Source organism: Microtus oregoni, unplaced genomic scaffold, assembly GCF_018167655.1.
Source record: "Microtus oregoni isolate MIOR12 unplaced genomic scaffold, Mior012 000152F_ref0000281, whole genome shotgun sequence".
In the NCBI taxonomy this organism is placed as follows: domain Eukaryota; kingdom Metazoa; phylum Chordata; class Mammalia; order Rodentia; family Cricetidae; genus Microtus; species Microtus oregoni.
This window is the reverse complement of record NW_024544803.1, coordinates 182898-199374: the sequence shown is the minus strand read 5'-3', so window position 1 is coordinate 199374 and position 16477 is coordinate 182898. Positions and strand designations below refer to the sequence as shown.

The window sequence follows — 16477 nt, the reverse complement described above, 5'->3', positions numbered from 1 at the left end:
CAGTTTCCTCCCATTGGTAAAATGCTGGTGACAAGGTTGACGTACATGGTCTTCATTATGATTATGTGGTTGATCTTTATTGTCACCATAAGTGAATTTGGGCCAGTCGAGTAGCACATTTCTAGAGAGACAGCTCTCAGGGAATATACCCTGGGAATGGGCGGCAAAAGTCAATGGGCTGGGCTCCCAGAGTGAGCAAAGAGGACAAAAGGAATAAGCAAACTGAGCAGAGCATCATCATTCTCTGCCTCCTCGCCACTGGCACAGTGTAAAGAGCTGTCTCAACAGCCTGCCACAAGAGCTGGAGCCACTGTCACTACCATGCTATCCCAATATGATGGGCTGTATTTGCTCCTAAGCCTGCACAAAATATGCCATTTTCTTCTGAAGCTACTTTGGTCTGGTATTTTGTCATGAAAATGAGTAATGAAATAAGTCCAGAACCTTGGTACCAGGGTGGGAATCATAATTGTTATAAATGTGACCTTGCAGTCTGTAGGCCTTGGAATGACGTCACGGGAGGGATGTAGAAGAGTTCTGAGGTGTTGACTAGAGAAGTCCTCGAACACTGTACATAAAGCTTAATGAATAGGATATGGGAAGACTAACATGCCAATAGAAACGTAGACAGTAAAGGCTGTGCTCATGAGGTTCCAAGGGGGAACAGGGACTCTACTGGGCACTTGGTTAGATGCCATTTGTCTTGTATCCTCTCAGAGAATCTGGCTGCATTCTGTCTATACCCTGAGGAGCTGCAGGGACCTGAAATCAGAAGTTATGGACTGAGTCTGGCATAGGAATTCTCAACACATCACACTAATTCCTCTGATCAACTAATTTTTAAATCACATTTTTGTGTTGATGGGCGAGGAGTATTGGAAGTTGTAATTAACCAAACCAACTTAAAATAATATTCAGCTTTAATAAACAGAAGAAAGGAAACTTACAAAACCAGGGTTTTGATGATTCAGGAGAGCAGGAACACAAAGAGAGAGAGCTAGAGCACATGGATGCTTTTATTGGCTATCTGTGGACCCAGGGGACACATTAAGCAGCATGTGATTGGCTGACGTCTCCCATGATCCCCCTTTCTCTAAACAAGATCGAACTAAACCCAATATAACTATATACAATAGGAATAGAAACCAAATATAAAATTACAAACTACAAACAATATTAAGCTAGAAACATAAAACAAAAGTGTTGCTAAGCATTCTATTTCAAGGAGTCTAAATAATGTAGAGGGTAACTACAATTATCTTGTCTCTTACTGGATAATTCTCACATCTTGATTAACCTATTTCTATTACTGAGTGTAGAACCATGAGGTGGTGGCTTACCAGGAAGGATCTTAACCTACATCCCTCTTGAAGAGGTGATCTATAGCATCTGTCTCACTGCCTTATTCCTCCCAGCATCTGTTCTGTCTTCCCCGCCTACCTATTTTCGGACCTATCAGGCCAAGCAGTTTTATTTATTAATTAACCAATGAAAGCAACAGATAGATAGAAGACCCACCTATATCAGTGTGTGATTTCTTTCTGGGTCTACCAACATTGGAGTCTGCTAGGAGCAAAGAGTGGTGTGTTTAAAGAGAGTTCTCTTGTCTTGTCTACCATTTATGAAACTGCTGATCCTGGACTATCCAAGGGTCAGGCCTTCAACATGTCCATCTTCTTTGGGAGCATCTCTTCTTTGTATAGCAACAGCATCTACTCCACACACTCTGCTTTCCAAGCCTTAGGGCTATGCAGGTGCTCCCATGTTCCACCTTCTCCAGAGTTTATGTTTCAGGCTCTGCCTACTTACCAAGTTGATGAGAGGCCCCTGAACAATTTGAAGAGTGGGGAAGAGGAGTAAAGAGAGGACTGAGATCTGAGCAGGAGGCTCAGGCTCTGTGTTTTCATAAGTCACCCCTCAGTGAATGTTCTGTAGGAGGAAGGGGGCTGTGGAAATCAAGCGTTCCAATGGGTCTGAGTTTCTGTTTTCCATCCAGCCGGTTGTGAAATGCATGGCAGACAGTTACCTCTAGAAGTCAAACTTCCTGCCGACCTCGGGTGACAGTAACATTCCTTACACTTATATGGAGGGCTGGGCTAGTAACGACCATTCCCCTTAGCAACCTAATCAGATGCCAACCTGAAAGAATCAGCATGTCCATATCTGCTTCCCCTTTCTCTGTAATAGTGCCTACAGCTATCTCCCACTCGAGGGCTGTAGCAAGGTGTCCTCAGGCTCCCTGATGTAATCCTTGTTCTCATTACACCAGAGTAGTGAAGGTCAACCACTTATTTCCTTCTCATGATGGCACCTAGCCACTGTGATTGGGGAAGGGCACAATGAACAACCTGTGCGATGCCAACCTATCATGAAGCAGTCACTATCTCACTAAATTCCCCAGCGTGATGCCAGCATTGCAAGAAGAGTGGGTTTGTCCTACGAGTAGGACTACCAGTCACTCTTCCCCAGACCCACCTGGTATGCTTTGACTGAATCATCTGCTTTCTGAATAGGACTTCTTGAGTCCTGTGGAGTAGCTGAGAAAGGGGACCTGAAATACATTCAATAGGTAATGTGGGGTGACTTTAAGAAAAGTTATCTTGAGTGGATTTCTGTCACTGCTAGGTAACAATGGGGAAGATAATGGTTGCTGGAGCTACGTCTCAGAATGAGCAGGTGCTGGGCTAGAGGCGGGTCTCTTCCAGTCATTCTGAGGCGGGCTAGAGAGCAGGAGGCAGACACTGGGCAGAGCTTGGGCGGTCTCGCAGACAGCTGAGGTGGCAGAGCCCAGCCAGTCCCGTCCTGGCCAGAACACCGAAGCCTAGAGAAGAAAACTGAAGGTCCAGTTGACTGGATTTCAGTACTATGTCATGACAGACAGATAATCGTCCACTTGTTCATCAAGATGGAAAACTCAGATTCTAGCGATCAAGGAAATGACCAATCTGCAGCACAGCGCAGAAGGCTAGTGGATCGCTTGGATCGGAAAGAAGCTTTCCATCGATTTGTAAATAATCTGAGCGGAGAAGACTATCGACTTCTGAGAGACAACAATTTGCTAGGCACCCCGGGTCAAAGTACTGGGGAGGAGCTGTTCAGAAGACTACAGCAAATTAAAGAGGGGCCGCCTCTGCCGCCGCCGCAGAGCTCAGAAGAAAATGGAGACTCTTCAGATGACGAGTCCAATGTTGACTCCGTAATAGATTGGCTTTGCTCTGTCAGACAGACTGGCAATACAACAAGAAGTGGTCAGAGAGGAAAGCAGTCCGGGAGGGCAGTGAGCCACACTAATCCAAACAGTGGTGATTTCAGATTCAGTTTATAGACAAATGTTAACCGTAATAATGGAAGCCAAACCTCAGACAATGAAAATGAACCATCTGCTACACGTCTTAGTGTAGAAAACATGGATCGCAGCCTCCAAAGGCAAGTGGAAAATTCAGCATCTGAGACATCATCTGCCAGAACACCTAGGTCAGAACACAGTTCTGCTGAAGCATTAACAGATGTGCCATCCACCAGTGGTCGGAGGATGGCAAGAAGCCCGAAACCAGAACACCAGCGAAGAACCAGAGCCAGAGCTGAAAGAAGTAGGTCTTCTCTGCACCCAGCAAATGAAATGCCACAAAGATCTCATCATAGCATCTCATCTCAGACTTTTGAGCAGCCTTTGGTAAACGAGATCGAGGGAATTTCTAGAGCCCCTCACCATGGGACTTTGAGGCACCAGATAACTGGACCTGACTTGCTAGGTAGAGGTCGTTTTGTGGCTACTGGTTCTAGAAATTCTGCCGCTCAAGGGACAAGCTCTTCAGATACTGATACCAATGTTGAATCGGCAGGATCTGGTCAAAGACCTCCAACCAGAGCCCTTCAAGTCAGAAGAGTTCTGTTGGCAGAAGACCAGCAGAGGGATGGCATAGCTAGCAGAACTCGGTCAAGGTCTCAGATCCCAAACAACACGGTCACTTATGAAAGTGAACCTGGAGGTTTTATAGGCACCTTTACAGTTTCTGAACGTGCAGCTGGGAGAAGCTATGTGAGTACTCCCAGGTTTTCTACTCTTACAATCTTCAATAGTGGATCAAGGGAAACTACATCTCTTCCGATTCAAACCAGGTTAAGGCAGAGAACAACAGCTTTTGGTGAGCATCCATGGAGTGGAAGAGGGAGCTCTGGTGGTAACAACTCTGCTTCCATCCCCAGCTACAACCCTGGCTTCAGTTCCATTGATCAATATTCAGAACGTATCTCACAGATGTTTGCAGGAGGTATTGAAGCAACCCGACTTTACCTCTTTAATGACAACCACCTAACTAGAGAACCCACCAATGTCCAGATTAATAACTTGGCAACGAGAAGTTTTGGTGAAAACGATGCATTGAAGACATGTACTATTTGCATTACTGAATATACAGAAGGCGACAAACTTCGTGCGCTACCTTGCTCCCATGAGTACCACGTCCACTGCATCGACCGCTGGTTATGGGAGAATAACAGCTGTCCCATTTGTCGCAGGGTCGTCTTTTCTTCCTGGAACAGAATTCTCGAAGCTGTGTTGCTGGAATAGTGACCAGCAAATGGAAATCGCTTCCTTTATCTCCATGTTTTTGCACGGAGCTTTAATATAAAGTCACAACCTGCATCGAGTCATTGCTTTCTGAGGGAATCGTGTCTTTTCTCTAGTTTCTCTTTCAGAATAGAAAGAAAATTTCATACGCGACGTGCATGTGGACACTTTTGAATAGCACTCCTATCTCTTGGGTACTGTAGGATGAATACAAGTAATTTTAGTGGGAGTTGCTTTTTTATTTGGCCAAGTAAATGACTATTATATATTACTAGTGTTGCAGACATTATAGATAAGTTTGTTCGTATAGGTGTCCGGTGTACAAGGAAGGATGAAAATCATTTTCCTCACCAGTGTCCAAACTCCTATTCTTGCAAAAGACTTTACAATTCATTTTGTTACTTTGCCCTTTTTCTTTATTACAGAAAGATTTTGTCTTTAAGGCCTACTTTGAACTTCATGCAGTAATAATGTTGGGAGATTACATTGTTCAATGCCTAGGGGGATGTACTAAATCTTGATTTTCCTTGAATATTTCAAATGTTTTTTTTAAAATCTGCTTACTAGTGTGGTTTGCATTGTTTTACTTTTATTTTTTGCAGGTTACAATGTTGAGATTTATTAGTGCTGAAAACCAAGTTGAACAAGTTAAAAAAAAATCAAGCTATTTGCAGTATCTAGTGGTGGCATTGGGGAGAGGGAGGAGGCTCACACACTAGTGTTGGAAAAGATGATCGTAGAATTGATAAGGAAATGTGCCAGGAGATATTCAGTATTTTGGGACGTGATTTTCAGAATCCATCCAAGGTAGAAAAATGCTTAGCTCTGTTACCTTAAGCATTGGGTTTTTTTTTCTTCTGTAAAACCTTTATTTCTTTGCCCAGTATTCTCTGCTTTTGTCAATGTCTTATATTTACGAAGGGTTATCATTTACACATTTTGTATTTAACCACCTGCTTCTATGATTTTAAGTCGGTGCTCCAACTCCTCATGATAAAGAGACCAATGTTGCAAATGACGGTTAAAGGCCATTACTGTTTGCTAGAATGCAAACAGTATTGAAGTTGACCATTGAAGTTGACCTTGTTTTTTATACAGAAGGAGATGTTTTTAAGTCTTTTGTGAAAGGAAATCATTTGTAATCTGCCTCAGTTGATTATTTAAAATATGTTTTTCCTGACTGGCTTCCCTGTCACACTCTTACCAACAGTGTGCAGGACATGGAAGCCACACTTGCAGAGCTCTTAGGGTCTTAAGACGACTATGATTGTTGCTCTCCCAAGTATTCTCTCTGGACCTCTCTAACAGGCAGAGAGCACACATGTGAGGGTGTCTGCTTTTCCCCTTCAGTACAGTTCACTATGTTTATGATCAATAACAGTGTTGTAATTGAGTTACCTAGTAAATGGTTTTCAGAAAACTGTATTTAAATGTACATTGCTGTATCATGCTTCACTTGGCAAGGTCTGAGGAAAGAGTATTTCCCAGTCACACTTTAAGCAAATAAAAACAGCTGTGACCTCCAAGGAAAACAGAAAACTTACCTCGATACTTAGATCCATTGTCAAAGGTAATATCGTTGGTTTCAGTGACTGAAGCTAAATAAGCTGTTTCCAGCAATGCCTGTCTAGCAGTGTTGAGAGAAAGCAAAATTTATATTAAGAATTCCAGGAGGCCAAGCTGTTTCTGGCTTGTGGATACATCATGGAAAAACATTGTCCCTCTTTTCAGACCAAGCTTTCTAGTTATTCAGGAAGATTAATAAGACATGGAACCTTTGTTGTATACCTTCAATCCCTTTTCCGTTTCCCACTTTTAGACTCTGTACTATGTTTCTCTCTATGTTCTCTCTGCATATTCAAAAGTACAAGTAGGCTGAGAGTATTCCTGAGGTAAAACCATTACAGCTGCTGCCTCCTTTCCACCCTGACATTTCTCTTTCGAGGAAGGTTTCCTCATGAATGGTCCCCTGCGAATTCTTGAAGCTAGCTTGCTTCCACACCTTGTGTTAACATAAACTATGCATGTACCAGAAAATTCATTTCTTCAAACTTCATATCTTCATGTATGTTCCTTATATCACCTTTGTCTGCTTCAGTAACGTGGACATTTATATATTAATCTGTTTAATCCAAAATTCATACCTCCAAAAAACAGAATGAAGAAGAGTCTCCCATCTCAGTCCTGATCAGGCCTGATCTTGCTTACTTTTTGGGATCAGGCATGTTCAGAGTGATATGGCCATGGATTAAGTGAGAAAACTTCTAAATAGCTATACACTTGTCATTCCAAGACAACTATACACTATGATTTTCATTTTCATCTGTTCAAAAGGCCTGTTATGTTTCTTTCTCCTATGGCTGCAAGCTCATTGATGCTATCTCCGATCCATAATATTGTATTATTCGAGATGTTCAAACAAGTCCATTTTAGCTGCTGTTGCTATGTATTTTGGTTCACAGCCTCTAATGTTGAATCAGAAGCTGGCCTAAATTTGCAACAGTTTTCCAAACTCAGTCTCTAACAAGCTGGAATTAAAGGTGTGGGCCTTCCCTCAACCTCCCTGTTCTGGTTCATCAGGCTTCGCTCTGATTTCCAACTTTAATTTCCTGTTTGATTCACCACTGTCCTCTTTATACTCTCTCTGTGCTCTTTGTATTACACACTTGGTGGCCTTTATCATTGTGGCCTTGAAAGCAAAGGACAAAAGAGCAAAACCAGTGGGGTGCTTTCCACTTCTTATCAAATTTTCAATAGAGCTGGCTACAGAGAGACACAGTGGAGAATAATACCTCAAAATGTGGCCTGCCCCTTGTATTTCCCTGTTGCGTATTACTCTGATGGCTTGATTCTTTGTGTCAGACTCGGTGCCTTTTTGGTATGCTACATGGGGTAGGAGTGGAAAACCAAAGCTCCCTATCTCCACCAAGACTCTGGTTTCTATATCTTTTAGGGATAAGGATCTGAAGGAGCAGGCTGGAGAGGTGGCTCATTGGTTAAGAGCACTGGCTGCTTTCCTAAAGGTTTAACTCCCAGCAACCACATGGTGGCTCACAACCATCTGTAATGAGATCTGTGCTCTATTCGGGCCTGTAGGCATGCAGGCAGGCAGAATACTATATGCACAGTAAATAAAACTTTAAAAAATTAAAAAAAAAAACTCAAGAAGCATTTGCTTCTGCTTTAAGTGACAATCCCATCGTTCACTCCTTTTTAGAGTTCTCCACCCCCAGAGGGTAAATGGCCATTCTGCAGCACAGAACTAGTGGCTGAGCATGTGTCGAATAACTGCAGTGCTCCAACAGGGTGGCTGAGCTGCATGTATAACTCCTATCCTAGTCTAGGGCCACTTTTCCAGTGGTGCACTGAAGCAAACTCACCACAGCTCAAGGAAACCACTTGAGAACATGTCAGAAAATACATTAGCAAAATTTCACATAGGTGGTTTGAAACTGGCCACAGTGGACATGCTTTTACAACAGAGGTACTTCAATTGAGTTCCTAGACAATTGCTAGGGCATCAAGATCTTCCTTTGGCAAAGAGAAGGGAGGTGGAGATAGAGATCTTCTACCTTCCCCATCATTACAATTCTCAATGGGCATCCTCTATTCTATTTTAATCCAACTTTGGTGTGTGGTTGGAGTGGAGGTGAAAAGTAAGATCAGTTCAGTTGAAATCCAAAGTCAAGTAGCTCTTGGGGAGATATCCAACTCCAGTAACCAGAGCCGTTAGACTGTTTATAATGCCTACCTACTATTTTAGTGTGGCAATATACCATGGGCTTTATAATTAATGTTTCATTTTGGACATATAGAGTGCTTTAAACGTTTCCCATGTTTAACAATGATGTAAAGAACATACTTATACATGCATGTTTGTGTTTGGTGAAGTAACTCCTCAATGAATGTTGAGAATGATAATGATGAATATTATTGAGTAGCTGATGACTAGGGTGATTCAATACACCCTTTGACAGTCATCTTGCCTATCAGCTTTAATGCTAGTAGGTAGACATGTATCCCTAGGACAAAGAATTGGAAAATTCCCATCAGGGGAATTTGATTGGCTTAGGAAAAAAAGATATATAGATACTAAATTTTAGGGTCTTCCAAAGAAATGGCTAAGCAAGACCCACCAGTCAACCACTGCCCCAACACACACACACACACACACACACACACACACACACACTTTTCTCTTTGAAATACAAGTAAATTATTAAGAATAGTGATGCATTGGACAAAAGCCTTTAGCAAAAGAGATAAACACAGAAACAAGGAACTTGAAGAAACAGAAATTAGACATGAATAACTTGGAGATCAAAGTTCTTAGCGAGACACATAGATGTACTAGTTCCATGAAATAAATGTTGATCCTCGATACAAAAATGATCATTCTAAAAACAAAAACTTGTTCTGCAAATTTCAAATTACAAGAGAAGAAGGATTTGTTTGTTTATTTGTTTGTTTTGCTTTATTTAAATTCAGTAGAGGATACATTTACATCTAGTTCTCAGAATACAGTACAAAAGGGGGGAGAAGAGATCAAAATATGAGAATTAGAGAGCCAAAATGATCTGTGAGTTTCCAAAAGAAGAACATGATAAAACACAGGGGAAAAATCAAAGAGATAAAAAAGATTTTTCTCACAAAGGAAATGCTTCCACTTGGAGTCCACTCAATACCCAGTGCACTGACTATGTGGCATGTGGAGGCACATTATCACAAAATTTTAGACAGCAGAGAAGTCAGTGGAGTCTTTGCTCCATTAGACAAAGGAGTGGTTAGAGGACCTAGGAAACAGAGCTTCTAATATGAGAGGCTGGATTCATGGATTTCGAACATTAGTGATTAGCTCCAAGTTACCTATGATACATCAGTGTCCCAATAAGAAAAGAAAGCATTCTTCCTTGTGCTCATTTCACCAAGAGCAAGTTCAGATTTGAATTCCGTACTTCCTCTGTCTTCTGTCCTCTGTCTATTCAGATTTGAATTCCCTACTTTTTGCATCTTCTTTCCTCTGTCTATTTAGATTTATCCCCAACTTCCTGTGTCTTCTGTCCTCTGCTGACCTGTACTTGTGAATCCGTCAGTCCCCGTGTTTGGGTGTGACTGGAACTTCTGTGTGTCATGTATGTCTGTCTGCCTGTGACTGTGTATGCCTGTTCCTCACAGGTGGCTTTGTTCTGTATTTACTGAACAGCGCAAAGAACATCACGTAGGGAAGGGATGGGAAACTTTACAGAAATCTTTAACAGAGTTGTTTTTTTTTTTAACAAGGGATTAAGCTACTGGCTCCAACTGATTCCAACTGACCCACTGAACAAGCAGTACTTCAAACAGCATTTTTTATCACCCAATATCCTTAAATGGATGCTTCTGATCTCTGATAGATTTTAGAAGCTTGTTCTCAACCTCTGTAATTGCCTCTTTCAGCAAATGCTTTACACATGCATTGTTCGGGGGCAGGGGCGTGGAAAAGAACATAGTTTAAGACTAGGTCTGCATCAGCTTAGGTTGTAAAAGTTGATTACATGGGAAATCCAAGGCAAGTAATGTCAGTTGCAACATAGTCCTCTTAAAGGCAGGCCGAGCAAACAGTCTGACTACACAGTAGGCTAGCATTCTTAAGTGTTCAGTGACCTCAAGGTGTATTATTAACTCTGCTCATGGGGTCCAGCAGAAGTTCCACTCTCAGAATGCATGCGGTAGTTTCAAAATATTGCATGGCCACAGCTGGATAAAAGAAAACTCCCAGGAAGTGGGTGAGAGGGAATGTCAGGAAAACAGCTATGTTGTGGAGTAGAGACAGTGACTGGAGGGGTCTGGGAAGATGACTTCGGGGGTCGGGAAGGATGAAACCTTCAAATTACCTGGGCCATGGTCCATATTGGGAAGCGCTTTAGAATCTGTTTTAGTTAGGGTTAAAATGGCGATGTTGAAACACCATGGCAAAAGCAACTTGAGGAAGAAAGGGTTCATTTCACTTACATTTCCACATCTTAGTTCATCATCGAGAGCAGGTAAGACAAGAACTCAAGCAGGGCAGGAACCTGGAGGCAGAAACTGGAGCAGAAGCCCTAGAGAAGTGCTGTTTAGTGGCTTGCTTCTCACGCCTTGTTCAGTCCTCTTGCCTACAGAAACTAGGACCACTCGCCCAGGGTGGCACCACCCATAATAGGCTGGGCCCTCCTACACCATTTACTAATTAGGAAAATGCCCTACAGGATTGCCCCCAGCCTGATCTTTGAGGAATTTTTTAAATTGAGGCTTTTTCTTCTCAGATGACTCTAGCTTGTGTCAAGTTGACATAAAACTAGCCAGCACAGGCTCCTTTTAAGTCAGACTACTAATGATAGGCAGATGCAAAGATAAACATGCACACACACACACACACACACACATATACACACACACACACACATACACAACAGCACTAAACTAGTGAAAAGGGAAGTAATCTTTAACTCTCTGAAAAAAGATATATACAACATAGGAAAGTGTAATAATCATCATATTTCCTACAAACAACAAATAGGAAATACCTGAAATTAAAATATCAGTAAACAAGGGCTGGAGAGATTAGTCATGAAAGGCACATACCTCTAGCAGGGGGTTGCGGTTTGATTCTGAGCATCCATGTCAGATGCCTTTGCAACTGTCTTTAACTCCAACTGCAGGGAATCAAGGAGCCTCTTCTGGCCTCCATAGGCAACTACATTCATGCACATAAATCTACTCCCCAAACAGATACGCATACACTCATATGATTAAAAATAATAAAAATGAAATTTCAAAGTTCAACAAAAATGATTAATAAGAATTTTTTTCATTCTCTCTTCACACATTTTATTATTTTTCTAACTTGATTCATTTTTTAAAGAGAAAACAAACTATCTTTTTATTTTACATATCAATACCAGTTCCGTCTCCCTCTCTTCCTCCAATTCCTTCCACCTTCCCCCCACCCTACCCTCATCCATACCTCAGAGGGTACAGCACATTGCTTTGAGAAAGGACCAAGGCACTCCCTACTATACCTAGGCTGAGCAAGGTATCCACCCAAAGAGAATGGGTTTCAAAGATCCAGTAGAAGCAGTAGGGATAAATCCTGGTGCCACTGCCAGGGACTCCCTCCGCCCCCATTCGGCCCCAGATGTACAACTGTCACTCACATTCACAGAAACTAGTTTGGACTTACACTGGGCAGAGGCAGGTAGATCTCTGTGAGTTTGAAGCAGCCTGGTCTACAAAGTTAGTTCCAAGTCAGCGAGTGCTTAAAAAACAGTCTTGAAAAACCAAAAATAAGTAAATCAATAAAGTATCATCAAGCAAGATAAACTCTACTTTGGTAGTTTAGGGTTAAATTTGACAACAAAAACAATCAAAAATATGTTTGATTGTGTCTTAAAAGACTTAAAAATTGAGGGAAGGGGGTTGGTGATAGTTGCTTTTTCCAGTATAGAACTCCTGGGTACTGTGGGTTGTTACAATCACTTTTAATCTTCTGTCACAAACATAACTGGGAGCTTTACTGTCAGTTCCTTTATTCCTGTAAGCCTTTGTCATTAGTAGTCAAGAAAGACATCTGTCCCTGCCTTTGTCCCTCTGATATTTCATCCCAGCATTGAAACAGGCCACAAGGTATGGTTTTCTTTGTTTCTTGTCTCTCTGTTTTGTTGTCTCATACTGGATGGAGTCTTCTGCTTTGCTAAGGTGTCAATACTTCTGTTTCTAGTACTAAAGACTGAATCTCCCTGATGGTTGAGGCACTGTGTTTCTGACCTCTTTTACAGAATCTAGGACCAGTCTGATTTTATTCCAAAGCCCAGTCATGTACAGTTCAGGCCATCTTTCTGATTCTTCACTTTTGTTTTCTTTTGTTTGCTTTGTTGTTGTTGTTTTTTCAAGACAGGGTTTCATGGCTGTCCTAGAACTCACTCCGTAGACCAGGCTGGCCTCAAACTCACAGCCATCTGCCTGCCTCTCTCCCAAGTGCTGGGACTAAAGGCAGTAGAGAATTTGTAGGATGAGGAAAATTTATAATGTGATGTGGTATCCCATTAAAGTCCAGACTGTGTTCAAATAATGCTTATTTGTGGTGTCTCTTCTCTCACTTACAATCTCCTTTGGCACAATACCTAACCTCTAGACTGAGTATTTTTATTGGTTAAATGGTAAAATAAAAATAGTGGGACCTTATAAAAATATTGTCTGAGAGATAAATGAGATGTGGAATTTGTCACATTGCACAGTGTCTGGTGCACAGTAAATGTAGGATAGCAATGAGTCATTGTCCTTATTCCTCTTATTTCTCTATGAAGTAAAGCAGTCCCTTCCTACCTGAGATACTGGTATCCAAATATGCCCAATCAAATTCAAACTCTCTTTGTTATAATGCAAACCGGAAAATACAGAATACAAATAAGAAGCTCAACATTAGTAAAAATTAGTATTTTTTATCACACTTGCAAAAGGAAAGTTGCTTTTTAAAATTCCTTAAGTTTATCTGTATGTATATGTATATAATATATGTGTACATACAAACATGTGTATACATTTATATCTATGTATTGCATGAATTAATAATATATTTGTGAGTATGTATATTGACATGGTAATATAAATGTGCACACGATAATATATATAATCAAACACAAATATACATACGTTGGTATATATACTTATATTAACATTGTACATGATGCCATCTCTATCTTCGTGGACAAGATTCATAGCTATCCTACGACAGATTGGATATGCTTGCAGTTTCTCCATGTATATCTGGCGCCTGCTGGTGGCAAAACATATTAACTCTGCTCACATTTCTTTTTGAGGTTTTGAAAACTATAACGAAGTATGCATGTTCTAAATCTGAAGCAAGAGACAGTTCATTAAACTGTGGTTTGGTGTTTCTTTTAGCTCTTCTTGTCCTTAAAACTCTGGTCAGATGGCACACGCTTGCATGGGCACACACACACACACACACACACACACACACACACACACACAATGCAGGGGGTGTTAAAGCCCTGAGAGAAAATAGTGACTGTATTAGATTGGTTGTCTAGATAACAGCACAGGAGTCTCTCCTTTTAGCAAGTCAACAATGCACCAGAGCTTATTATCTTAGAGCAGGCAAAGCCAGATCAATTAAGAACCAAGCAAAGCTGAAAACACTTGAGCTGCAGACGGGCACTTCAGCAGTGACTTTGAACCAGAAAATATTTTCTACTGTGAATTTCTGGGGAAAGTCCTTCAAAGCTGTATTAATTAGGCAGCAAATTCTGTTCATGTTTTCTTTTAAAGCAAAGACACTTCGAGTGACTCTAAATGCCTGCTCCAGCAAGATTTTATAAAGAGCAAGGCAAATACATTATAATTGAAAGACAATCACAAATCTCATTGTATCACTAGGCATCATTTTGTCTGGGGAAATGGAAAGAACATTTCTGATCCTGGTGGCTTAAATAATTCTTGGTATAAACCTTCTATTACATATTTAATCAGAAAGAATAATCAAACTCTGGGTTTATATTGCTTCATGTATTTCTGTACTTCTTCCGTTTTCAATTTGCCTTCTTAGTAACTGTGACTGTACTGAGGGCCACTCCATTTCTCCATATCTTTCAGACCAATTCAGCCTTATCTCATAGGGTTGGGAGTCAGATCTCGGACCATCCGGAGAGTCTCCCTCCCCACAACCTTTTAACTAACATCATCATTAAATAGTGCATTCAAGAAAATGTGACTAAATAACACGAGTTTCTGTGATTGCAGAGCTTCTAGGAAGGCCATCACCTTTTTTGGCTTGGCTCTATGATATACTCCCAAGCATGCCTGATTTTGCTTTCTCCTTGTTGGACAATTCTGCCTACGCTGTCTCTGCTACACCTGCCACATTGCCCAAGACCTCGAATAACATGATCTTCTGCATATCTGACTAGTGAACACAATAGCATATTGTCCCAGTAAATAATGCCCTGCACACATCAAGTGCTCAGCACAGAAGAAGATGGATGATTTTATGGGACACAGCAAAGATAATATTTTGGCTGTAGGGGCTATCTGAGAAAGTTTTATCTTGTGAGTTTAGTAACTCTGTTACGATAATTTGGGTGATAGGTTTTACTATTTAAAATTTCTACAATCTGAAATGTGATTTCCCTCTGCCTACCATGAATCATATCTTTAAAAAATAATGCAAAAAGGAACAAATCATAAATCTCCCAAAATTCAACTGAGAAAATTTAAGGGGCTACAGGCAAAATGACAAATCAAACAAAAAATTGTTTGTTGGGAAATCTGGTCTTACTTTTAGAAGTTTTCTTTCTTCTTATTCTTTTTTTTTTAATAAAACCTGCTTTCCTTTGGAAGCTACATTATTCTGGTGATTAGAATGAGTTATCCACCATAGGCTTAGGCATTTGAATACTTTGGTCCCAGTTGATGGCACCGTTTTAGCAGACTTGGGATGTGTGGCCTTCCTGAGGGATTAAGTATGTTACTGGAATAAGGTTTTGAGGTTTCAAAGTCTCTTGCCACTTCTGTCTAGACTGTTCTTTCTGCTTCACACCTGTGGTTCAATGTATGAGCTGCCAGCTGCTGCTGTTGCCACCATGTCTTCACGCCACCCTTGCTAGTGGAGACTGCGCTTTTGCTTCCTAGCTACCTAGACCTGAACAATCACACAGAAACTATATTAATTAGTATATTGTTTGATCAATAGCCCGGAGATATTTCTAGCTAGCTCTTACATCTTAAATTAACCTGTAATTCTTATCTGTGTTTAGTCATGTGGCTTGGTAGCTTATTCAGTGAGGCATTCTCATTTTGCTTCCTCTACATCTGGGTGGTGACTATGTCTGGCTTTTCCTTTTTCCAGAATTCTCTTGGTCTTGTTACCCACCTATATTTGCTACTTGGCTACTTGCCAATCTGAGCTTTATTAAACCAATATGAATGTCAAATATTTATGGTGTACAAAAGCATTATCCTACAGCAAATCATCTCTGGGACCATATTCCCAAAAAATCCTAAGGTTTTTTCTCTAAGTGCTCTTAGTCATGGCATTTTAGCATAACAAAAGAAAAGTAACTAATATAGATATCTTCTACTAAAGCCAGAAAAGTGCTTTCCATGAACTCAAGTGAGCAATGACATAAGAATATGACTATTTTCTTACTGATTTAGGGACAATTGCAGTTATCACAATGGTTGAAGAATAGTAGAACCTAGTTCAACCCATTTCAGATAGAGAGGTCACCCATTTCAAGGAAAGTGCTGAGGTTAGCTCAGATGCCTGTGACTTCAGCACCATGCTAATAGCTGTCTATCACAAGAGTTATATCTTGGAATGATTTAAGAGACCTCAAAGAGAAAATCAGGGACCATGGCTGTAGCTCAGTCATTCAGCTTCTGCCCAGCAAAGGAAAGGCTCCAGTCTTGATACCCTGCACCCACAACTGAAAAATTGTCAGCCAATCTATTAGAAATGTAGTCTCAAGCAGATCTCACTGCTTTTCTCTTCTATGTGCACTGGTACCTCCTCCTCCTCCTCCTCCTCATCCTCCTCCTCCTCCTCTTCCTCCTCCTCCTGTTTCTCTTCCTCCTCCTCCTTCTTCCTCTTATTCTTCTTCTTCCTTCTCCTCATTATTATTCTCTCCTACATTACATCTGCACCACATTTTCCACTCTCTCCTCTGATCCCAGTTCTCCCCTACCAGCCCTATCCTCCAGATCCACTCCTCTGTTTCCATTCAGAAAAGAGCAACCCTTCCATGGATATCAAGCAAACATGGCAGAAGAACTTACAGTTAGACCAGGTACATACTCTCATTATCAAAGCTGGATCAAGCAACCCAATAGGAGGAAAATAAGATGCAAACAATTTCAAGTTTACAAGTA

At 41.0% G+C, this 16477-nt stretch overlaps 1 protein-coding gene across 1 annotated transcript; it reads left to right on the top strand.

Moving 5' to 3' along the window:
• The first annotated feature begins 2905 nt into the window (after window positions 1-2905).
• LOC121444995 (E3 ubiquitin-protein ligase RLIM-like) lies at window positions 2906-4570 on the top strand. The gene is given in 1 exon segment (XM_041646961.1): window positions 2906-4570. A coding segment is annotated over 1 exon segment (1665 nt).
• Window positions 4571-16477: the final 11907 nt, after the last annotated feature.